Genomic DNA, 10,924 nt, shown 5'->3' with positions numbered 1-10,924 from the left:
CATGAGACTCTGTGTTCCCTGTCCCCCAAGGCAGGACTGTCAAGAGAAGGGGGAGGGGGGTTGAAGAGGGAGCTGGAGAAGCCAGCTAACCACAAAAGCAGGGATTGACCCTGGAGGCTGTTTTAAGATTAACTCGAATTATCGGAAGGTTTTTGAGGATCAGCCTCCTTTCCATGAGAGGAAGGACTCTGAATCCCTGGGCCCAGCAGTAGCTGGACAGAGCTCCTGAGGTTACTACTCACATCTACTTCCTATGTCCTTTTTTCTCCACCAAGGCGAAGCGAAGTTTGTTCTCTGGGTTACATTTATTTTGAGACAGGTCCATGTAACCTATCTAATCTTGAACTCACTGAAATCCTCTGGCTTCTGGCTTCTAAATGCAGGGATCAAAGGCATGAGCCACCACACCCGCCTGTGTTCTAGGCTTCTGATTGCATTTTTCTTTTAAAGTTGCATTTCAGTCATGCCAGGCAGTGGTGGTGTGTGCCTTCAATGCCAGCACTTGGGAGGCAGAGAGGCCAGCCTGGTCTACAGAGCAAGTTCCAGAATAGCCAAGGCTACGTAGAGATACCCTGTATCAAAAACAAACAAACACACAAAAAGTTGCGGTTTTATTAATTTTTTTTATATGTATGTCTCTGTGCATGTATGTGCACAAGTGGGTGAGTGCCCAAAGAGATTAAAACCATGTTAGAACTCCTGGAGCTGGAGTTACAACTGACGGTGGGCTGCCTGGTGTGATGGGAACAATACCTCTGCCCTCTGAGAAGAAAGCAAGTGCTATTAATTGCTGTACCATCTCTCCATCTTTTCTTTCTTTTCTTTTTCTTTTGTCCTTCCTTCCTTCCTTCTTTTTGCTTTCTTTCTCTCCCTCTTTCTCTCCCTCTTTCTTCCTTCCTTCCTTCCTTTCCCCCTTTCTTTCTTTCTTTCTTTCTTTCTTTCTTTCTTTCTTTCCAGATTCTCATTATGTAGCTCCTGGCTGGCCTGAAGCTCATCTAAGTAAACTGAGCTGGTCTCGAACTCACAAAGAGCTGCCTTTCTCCACACTCAGTCTGCTTGCTCAGTTATTTATTTATTTATTTATTTATTTATTTATTTATTTATTTATTTATTGGCAGGGTCTTAACGTGAACTCTTTACTTAGTAGAGAATTACCATAAGCTTTTGATCCTTAGACCTCCCAATTCAAAGTGCTGATCAGATCACGGATGCGTACCACCATACCCATTATGCACAATGCTGGGGATAGACCCCCAAGGCCTAATGCCTGATAAGCAAGCACTCTACCAACTGAGCCACAAGTACTCTACCAACTGAGCCATAAGCACTCTGAACCACAAGCACTCTACCAACTAAGCCACAAGCACTCTGAGCCACAAACACTCTACCAACTGAGCCACAAGCACCCTGAGCCACAAGCATTCTACCAACTAAACCACAAGTACTCTGAGCCACAAACACTCTACCAACTGAGCCACAAGCACCCTGAGCCATAAACACTCTACCAACTGAGCCACAAGCACCCTGAGCCACAAGCATTCTACCAACTAAGCCACAAATACTCTGAGCCACAAGCACTCTGAGCCATAAGCACTCTACCAGATGAGCCATAAGCACTCTACCAGCAGCCCCCATTGCTTCTTAAATGCATGAGACACAGATTCAGTCCCTCTTACCTGCCCTCCTACAGCTAACACTACCTTCGTTTTATGGCTGTTCTTGGCCTTTTGAGACAAAAATCTTGTCCCTATTTCCAGCCTCATGCTCAACCCTGACTCCAGCAGATGAGCTGCCCTAGCTTACACTGTGGTCCTCTGATGAATGACCAGTCCTCAACAAGCCAATTAAAGGAATCAGAATCACTACATTCTAATTACTCAGCCTCATAGAAACTTTAGTGTTTTTGTTTGTATTTCCTGTTAGGGTTCCTCTGTGTAGTCCTGGCTGTCCTGGAACTCATTCTGTATCCCACGCTGACCTTGAATTCAGAGAACCATCTGCCTCTGACTCCCAAGTGCTGGGATTAAAGGTGTATCCTACTGTGCCTGGCTAATATGTGTGTGTGTAAGCATATATATATATATATATATATATATATATATATATATATATACAATGCTTGTATTATGTGTACTTGTATGTGTCTATATGGAGATGGTGTGAGTACAGATTCCCAAAGAGGCCAGAATGGAGCGTCGGGTCCCCAGGATCTGGCTTACAGATGGCTGTGAGCCTTTAGACATAGCTGCTGCAAAAACTTTGTGCTTTTAACCTTTGAGCCTTTTTTATTTCTCTACCCCTGAACCTCTCTTTTTAACATGGGTGGCGGGATTTGAACCCAGATCCATGCGCTTTTGCAACACGCACTCTCTCTTTCCACCGAGCTATCTTTCCAGACCTAGAGATGTGCCGTTTGTCTAGGAATTTCAGTTCATATGCTGCAAGCAGAGAGCTTCTTTACGGCCAGTTTGAAAAGAATGGGGGTAGAATTTTCCGGTTTTATGGTTGTTTTTTGAGAAAGAGGGCGCAGGTTTCTATGACTACTTTGGGGAAGGGAAATTCTCTTAGTATTTTCTTGTTGTCCTTTGCTTGCTCTGTGTAAGAAAGAGTTGGAGAGATGGCTCAGCAGTTAAGAGCACTGACTGCTCTTCCAGAGGATCCAGGTTCAATTCTCAGCACCCACAAGGCAGCTCACAGTTGTCTGTGACTCTTAAGACCTGACACCCTCACACAGACATACTTGCAGGCAAAACACCAATGTACATGAAAAATAAAAATAAATAATAATTTAGAAAAGGAAAGGGAACAGGAGGTGGGAATATAGGTGGTCACCTTCAGACTTTGATACCACCCATTAAATATTCTGTAGGGATCGTTTATAGCCAATCACTGCTCTGTGAGTCTACAACTTCATTCCAGGGTGATATGAGCTTCACTAAACCCACCAAGGCCTTCCCCTAACCACATACTATCCCCCTAGGAATGGCACACAACCTCCAAGCCCTCTTCCCCCACGGGAAGGGGCATACAAACTTCCGGGTTAGCGATCGATTCTACTTGGTGACAGCCTCCTTGCACATGTTTTCTGCTATTTCATTCATCCGTGGTCAGGTCAATCCAGAGAATCTTGGACCTTTCCCACCCACACAGTCAAATGTTAGCTAAGAGGTGCTTAATGTTTAAATGGTAATCTTAAATACAATCTCTTCTTCTTGCCATGTGCCCAAGACGGCTGGATGACTCCCACCAACCTTCTGTATCTTGAACCGCTCAAGTTTACACTGGCCTCAGGACCTATGCTATTGTCAACTCTTCTAGACCTGCCCTCCCAGACTTCTGGGTACTTCCGCTGTGGTCTTAGCTTATATGCTACTTCTGCCTAGAGCCCAGCCTGGACCCTTATCATTTGAAGGAGCCTCCCCTCCAACGCAAAGGTTAGATTGTTTTGGTTTTGCTTTGCTTTGGAGATCGGATCTCAAGTAGCTAGAACTTGACTATAACAGAGGATTGACCTTGGACTTCTGATTGTCCTGCCATTGACTCCCACAAGCTGGGTTTGTTTATTCACTGCTGGGAATGGAACCCAGGGACTCAGGTATGCTCGCTTGGCAAACACTCTATCAAACTGGCCACACCCCAGCAAGGTTTTATTTGTTTCCATAGTACTAATCACTCTGGAATCATTTACCCCTGTGTTTACCCTCCTTGTAAATGACTTGCACTTTTCTACTTCGAAGAGCTCAGCACACAGAGAGCCCAACGAGCGGCTGAGTTGGAGGTAGAGGAAGCTCACACAATCACAACACCATCCCTTCTTCGGGAAACTTGAGGAAAGCATCTGCCCTCCTTTGGTTGTTCACTGCGATCTTGAGAGGCACTGTAACATTTTCTAGCTTGAAGCCTCAACGGCTCTTTCCCATGATGAGGAAACAGACCCACTGAGGGGGAAGCCATTGGGAAATGTCTTGAAGCAAGTGGAGGGGGAGGGAGAGAGAGCGGAGATGGGGGCGGGAAGCGAGCAAGTGAGCACACAGGACACATAAGCTTCCCAATGATTCAGACCAGCCCTGCTTGATCTAGGCAACCAGATGGCCAGAGGTGAATGGACCCGCCTTCCCTGCCTTGCCCTGGCTCTAGGCTTCTGTCCCAGGTAAACATACAAAGTTAAAAAAAAAAAAAAAAAAAAAAAAGCCTAATTAAATAAAATGAGCTGAACGTTCAAAAGAGAACCAGGTAGGAGGTGCGGGCGCGCGGTGGGAGGGGGAGGCAGGGCAAGCGGGTGGCAGCAGCTACAGAACTCGGACCCTGAATCTCCACACGTGCTGGACCATCGGAAACACCGGGACTCTCTCTGCCTCTTTCCAGTCATGTGGGTCCCCTCTTCTCATCCCAGGCCACTCTGCCCAAAGCCCAAGTCTGCAGCGAGGCCTTTGCTGAGCCTCTGGTTCCCCCACCGCCACCCCGCACCCCAGCGCTGGCCCAGGCGGCCGCTTTGCGGCATCCTAGGGCACTCACAATAGCCAGGCAAGGCTGCATGCAACTGGGATCAGAGCTGCAGCCCCTCGCGCCCGCACCTGCGCCCACGACCCGGCCGTTTGTGCACGCGGCGGCTCCGGCGCCTGGCCCAGCCCGGCATCCCCAGGAGAGGGATGCTCAGGTCCTCGCAACATACCGCAGGCGCCCAGCCGTGACCGCGTTGCCAGTGTGAGGCCTCAGTACTGCCAGGAACAGGAGCCGCATGTCGCTACCGCCAAGGACTGGGCCACAAGGCCCGGGCGGCAGGGTAGGGGTGGATTCGGTCCCGCCTGCTGCTGCTCCTAGGCGGAGCCCACAGGTTCAGGAGTGGGGAGGGGAAGGGGAGGGGAGGGGACAAGAAGGGACGGGAAGGGAGAAGGGGAGAGCTGGGGGCCAAGGGGACCTGAGGAGACTGGGGGAAGGGGGGGGATGGGAGGAGGGTCACGAGACCAGGTATCAGGCAGCCACGAGCTCAGAAAGATGGAGAGGAAGGGAGTCCACTGTTCAGGGACCAAGAACATAGGTTGTCCTGGGTCTTCCCTCATTATGATCATAAGTTGGGCTCCTACATGCAACATGGTGGCTGATACCGAGACTGCTCCCCCAGAGAGCAGGACCAGGTGAGGTGTAGGTACAAGACCACATAGGGAGAAGTGCTTTGAGCTTCACTCTGCACGACCTTATTTTTGAGAGGACCCTGGAGCTTAAAATGCCCCGGACTCTGAAGCCTTAGGTCATAGGGCTGGCAGTCTGTCCTTCTTTCAGACCCTGGCCTCTCTGAACTAAGTTCTGTGAACTTTCAGAGGAAGAGAATGGAGAGCTATAATAGAGAAGGCTGTTAGGGGGCCGGGTTCGGGGGGTGGGGGTTTCAGGTTTGCAATTCCAGCCACACAAAGACTGGGACAGGAGGATTGCTGTAAGTTGAAGATATGTCTGTAAGTTGTGGCTACAGGATTCTGAGGGAGGGAGGGGAAGGGAGGCACCCAACAGTCCAGGATTTCTTGCTTGCTTCCTAGACTCTTACTCCAAGTGCTGAGCTACACCGGCAGCCTCAGGCAGTTTTAGAGGACTATGGTGTGAGGCTAGGAAGTCAGATTTGAGGGGAGCCCAGGGCTCAGAGCCTCTTTCACTAAATGCACCTGAGAAGGAAGAGTGGGAAGAGACAGAGCCTTGTGACAACATGACATTTGGGTGAATTCATGGTGTTTTACAAAGACACGTGCAGTATTTAAACCCATCAATATTATAGAACCAATATTCTAAGCCTAATTAAATAGCCCCTGACAACTCCCTAACAGCTTCAAAGAGGAAAGAGTAAATGCCTGGGTCCCTTGAGTAGCTTTCTCCCAGTCTAGCTCCGTAACATACTGCAGTGGGAGACTGAACCAACTGTTGTACTTATTCACAGGGAGGAAGCAAGGGAAGTTTGTTTGTTTGAAATCATAAAATTACCCGATTCTTCCCTCTCTCCACAGTAAAGACTTGCTTTTTCTTTCACTTCTTTTTTAAAGTTTTAGTGTTGAGTGCGTGTGCATAGGTGCCTGTGGAGGCCAGAAGAGGGTATTGGATCCTAGAGAGCTGGAGTTACGAGTGGTTGTGAGCTTTCTGATGCGAGTTCTGGAACTCAAACATGCATCCTCAGTAGAAGCAGCTCCCTTCTGCTCCAGCCTCCCAGAATTTATTTTTGAATCTGGAGATCTCCTCAAGGTGTCTTTATACAGTCATAGCTCAACCTATCACATTCACATTCTGGAAGGAAGGAGGGAAGGAAGGAAGGAAAGAAGGAAGGAAGGAAGGAAGGAAGGAAGGAGGAAAAATGATGCCCTCAGAATAGCACATCTCATTTTTCAGGCATACTTCTGGAAATTCACAGGACCCTTGATGGTGTTTTCTTAATGACTACATGGGTGCTTTGAGGTTGCAAGGAAGCTGGCAAATGCTGACTGTGTGGTGTCCACTGTGACCCTCAGCAAAGCTTGTTTATCAGCAGAAAATGGGAGGGGAGGTCCGAGGTCACCTCTGCAATCGTAATCTAAGTCTATAGAGCAACAGAAGGCAATGTATAATGACCCCAGTTGGGGTAAGCTTCAGATGGTGACACATGCTTATAAACCCACCTGCTGGTCAAGACACTAAAGCAGGAGAGTAGAAAGTTCAAGGCCAGCATAGGTAACTTGCTGAGACTCTTGTCATTTTGAGTTTGGTTTGGTTGAAACAAGGTATCACTATGTAGGACTTCTGTCCTGAAACTCACTCTGTAGACCAGGCTGGCCTGGAACTCACTCTGTAGACCAGGCTGGCCTCACACTCAGAAATCTGCCTGCCTCTGCCTCCCCAGTGCTGGGATTAAAGGCATGGGGTTTTGTTTTGTTTTGTTTTGTTTTGTTGTTTTGGTTGGTTGGTTTGATTTTGGTCTTTCGAGAAACAAGGTTTGGCCATCCTGGAACTCAACTCTGTAGACCAGACTCAGAGATCCACCTGCCTCTGCCTCTTGAGTGCTGGAATTAAAGGTGTTCACCAGCACCATCCCACCCCTGTCAAAGGTATGTTTTTGTTTGTTTGTTTGTTTGGTTGGTTGGTTGGTTTTTTTCAAGACAGGGTTTTTCTGTATAGTCCTGGCTGTCCTGGAACTCACTCTGTAGACCAGGCTGGCCTCGAACTCAGAAATCCGCCTGCCTCTGCCTCCCAAGTGCTGGGATTAAAGGCGTGTGCCACCACCGCCCGGCTCAAAGGTATGTTTTTAAAAGTAGGACTGAAGTTGGTATAATGGACATGCCTTTAATCCTGGCATTTTGGAGTCAGAGGCAGTCAGACCTGTGAGTGTGAGGCCTGTCTAGTCTACCAAGTGAGTTCTAGGCCAACCAGGAATACATAGTAAGACCCTGTCTCAAAAATCAAACCAAAATATACAAACCCCAAAACCTAGGTCCTTTCTACCCCAGGCAGCAGAGAGGCATTCTTTGGGGATTTAGAGAATAAAGCTTAAGAGTCAGAGTGTCGGCCGGGCGGTGGTGGCGCACGCCTTTAATCCCAGCACTTGGGAGGCAGAGGCAGGTGGATTTCTGAGTTCGAGGCCAGCCTGGTCTACAGAGTGAGTTCCAGGACAGCCAAGGCTATACAGAGAAACTCTGTCTCGAAAAAACCAAAAAAAAAAAAAATTTAAATAAAAAAAAAAAAAAAGAGTCAGAGTGTCATCTGGGCACCCCCTCTGGATGCTCTAGGACAGTGGTTCTCAACTTGGCTAATGCTCTGACACAGTTTAATACACTTTAATACAATTCGTGTTCTGATAACTCCCCGATGGTAAAATTATTGTCATTACTACTTCATAACTGTAATTTTACTAGTTATGATTCATAGTGTACATATCTTGCATGCAGGCTATCTGATACATGACCCCCCATGGGGGAACGTGACCCACAGGTTGAGAATCCCTGCTCCAGGAGCACCTGTTGGCTCCCTACTGGTGGTGGCTACACCTCCCCAGGCTCCGCCACCTGGGGCATGGCCCCATCTCTGCTAGCTGTCCCTTGGTCTCCCTCCAGAGCTGTCCCATAATGCACTGGGGAGATGCACTTGTCAGGAAGGTGCTTGTCTTCACTATAGCCAGAAGCTCCTGTCTGAGTGACAACACTGTGGTGGTCTGAATGCTTGTGTCCCCTGGGAAATCTACGGTGAGATAGAAGTATGCAATGGACTCTATGGGCAAGTGCGGGCCAGAGGCTTTGCACTGGTAAGAGAAGGGCTTAAGAAGAGGGGTGGGTTTGGGGGGGAACAAGACACAGGCAACAAAAGCCCTCATCAAATGCCAAATTGACTGGTCCCTTTCTCTCAAAGCTCCATGCCTCTATGACTGAAATTTCTGCCCAGACTTTAGTGTTTTGTTATATGTGTAGTTTCTGCTGGTTAGGACATAGGTATGAATGTAAATGTGTATATATACATATATATGTACATATATGTGTGTATGTATATATGTATGTATGTATGCATGCATGTATATTGAGTGGAGGAAGGATTCGCCATGTTATTAGTTACTTCTTTACTGCAGTGATAAAGCACTGACTAAAACATGAGTTATGGGGAGGTGGGCAAGGATCTATCATAGTTTATGGTTCCAGAGGGATAAAGATCCATCATGGCTGGGAGCCATGGCAACAAGTGGTGCTCATGGTAACAGGAGCAGGATGCTGAGAGCTCATGCCTTTAACCACAGGAACGAGGCAGAGAAAGCAAATTAGATGTGATGCAAGACTCTAAACCATCAAAGCTTGTCCCCGGTGGCAAGTGCCTTCCATCCAGGCTCCGCCCTGAAGACCCAATCAATCCCTTCCCCATACAGCTTGCCACCCTGTTGAGGACCAAATGTTCAAATATGTGAGCCTGTGGGGGACATTCTCATTCAAAACCACACCGCCACACAAACTTGACAAAGCCCTAATTTCAGGCATCACCACGTTAGAGACCTACCTGACTCAACTTATACACACAATTTCCCCATCTTTCCCACTCTTGCGTAGTTTGTCCACCTCTGGCCCCGCCCCCTCCTATTCTACCTTCTAACTGGAACACAGGAGGAGACAATCCTCATCTCAGATACATCAAGTGTTAGGGGCTGGCCACTATCCTCAGCACCTTCACGTGCTGGGGCAGCAGCAGCAAGAACATCCTGGGCATTCAGTAAACGTTCGCTTAATTCTGATGAAGTATTGAATGCGTGCGGCTGTGTCCTGATTATTTAAGGCTTTGTACATTTGTAACTCCTGGGTATGAGTGTTTGGCTTGCGTGGATGACTGTTCAGAGTGTGCATGCAGTGTCCGTGGAGGCTAGAAGATGATGTGGAGCTGGAGTTACAGGTGATGATGTGGGTGTTGGGCATCAGACTCTGGTCCTCTGCAAGAGCAGCTGGTGCTCTTAATCCCTGAGCCATCTGTCTAAACTTCCGTGTTCTGATTTCTGATAGGAGGTAGTGCTGCCACAAGTGGGTTAGCTAGGCTCCAGCTCACACTGGATGCTCCTGGAATATAGGTGTCCCATCAAGTAGGAGAGGCTGACATATCTTTTGGGGCCCACGACTTGGACAGGCCCAAGGCTTCAATTAATTCCTTGGTAAAGTGAGAAAAGCCATAAGCAGTATCATGGCTGATGAGCTCATTTTTCACGGGGTCTCACATGATCATCTTAAGTAGGTAATAGAAAAAGGCCCGGGGGCAAATATGTTATGGTAGGAACTGTAGAAATTATTGTGGGTTAAGAGGAGGCTGCGGATACTACTCTAGCTGCTTCTAATATAAGACTCTTCAAATGTACGCAAAGAGGAAAAATTTGATCCGTAATGTTTGCTAAGATCGTTTCCTAGTTCCTAGCACTGGGGAGAACAAAAAGTTTTCTTATCAACCCTGAAGACATACTAGGCTGTTGTAAGGAGAGCTCTGAGGGTCTGCTGCCTTCAGACATGCCTCTGTTGTCAAAACTCAACACTTGTTTTTTTTTTCTTCTTCTTTCTTTCCTGCTCGTTACAGGCTAGACAGCCTCGTGTCTGTGGATAGCCAGAGCTTTGAGCCTTTTGGTCACTGTTTCTCCCCGTATTGCTGCAGGCTGTGGGTCGCTGTGTGTGTGCATGCATGACTGTGCAGTAGTGGGAAACAGAAAAGGAGAGATAGACAATGAGAAAGGATAAGGGAGGGGAAGAGGCAGAAGTGTGGAGGGTGGTGGATATTTCTGAACACGCTCACACTCTTCTTGCGTGAGTCATAAATCACATACAATCCCATTGCCCTGAAAAAAAAAAAAAACACTGTTTTGGATGTGAAAGGTCCTGCACGGTACAGTGGTCTAGAACCCTGGATCCTCAGCAGGTGGCACGGTTGCTGTTTTTGAAAGATTGGGGAACGTTTAGGAAGTGGATCCTCTGTGGAGGAAGTGGGCTGAGGAGGGGTGGGGGGGTTGAGTTTTATAACCTGATCCTATTTTCTCTCAGTCTGTGCTTCCTGACAGACTGTCCAGGGATCAGCAGGCTCCCATTGCCATCCCTCCTCCCCTGCCATACACCTTCCTGGTCATGATGGGTTACTCCTCCTTTCGTGTCTTTGAATTTTCCAGATCCTAGAACATGTTCACAGCAATCCTCCTGTTCACGGGGTGATGACTGTGTGGACCTTGTTTGAGGCTCTGAACGATGCTCAGTCCCATCCCCCCAGAGCCTTCAGCGGTTAGGCTCTATTCCTGGTGTCCTCTACACAGAAACCTAAGAATCAGGAAGCCCTGAAGCCTCCTGCTCACACATCCGCTCAACTTCTATACTCCTTTCTTTGGTTTCTCAATAAAAACATGTATTTGTGTATATATTTTGTAGACAAGGGTTCATGGGATCCAGGCTGGCTTCAAGCTCAGTGCACTGGTTAGTTT

General features: G+C 47.8%; 1 protein-coding gene across 1 annotated transcript in view; it reads right to left on the bottom strand.

Moving 5' to 3' along the window:
- Glt1d1 (glycosyltransferase 1 domain containing 1) overlaps positions 1 to 4,938 on the bottom strand; it is a 74,260-nt gene extending 69,322 nt beyond the window's left edge. The window contains exon 1 of the mRNA XM_031338039.1: positions 4,673 to 4,938. Coding sequence (XP_031193899.1) covers positions 4,673 to 4,740 — 68 coding nt within the window. The 5' untranslated portion in view covers positions 4,741 to 4,938. The remainder of the gene's footprint in view (positions 1 to 4,672) is intronic.
- Positions 4,939 to 10,924: the final 5,986 nt, after the last annotated feature.

This window comes from Mastomys coucha, unplaced genomic scaffold (genome assembly GCF_008632895.1).
Source record: "Mastomys coucha isolate ucsf_1 unplaced genomic scaffold, UCSF_Mcou_1 pScaffold22, whole genome shotgun sequence".
In the NCBI taxonomy this organism is placed as follows: domain Eukaryota; kingdom Metazoa; phylum Chordata; class Mammalia; order Rodentia; family Muridae; genus Mastomys; species Mastomys coucha.
The sequence above is the reverse complement of the archived record's forward strand: the minus strand, read 5'-3'. Positions and strand labels throughout refer to the sequence as shown.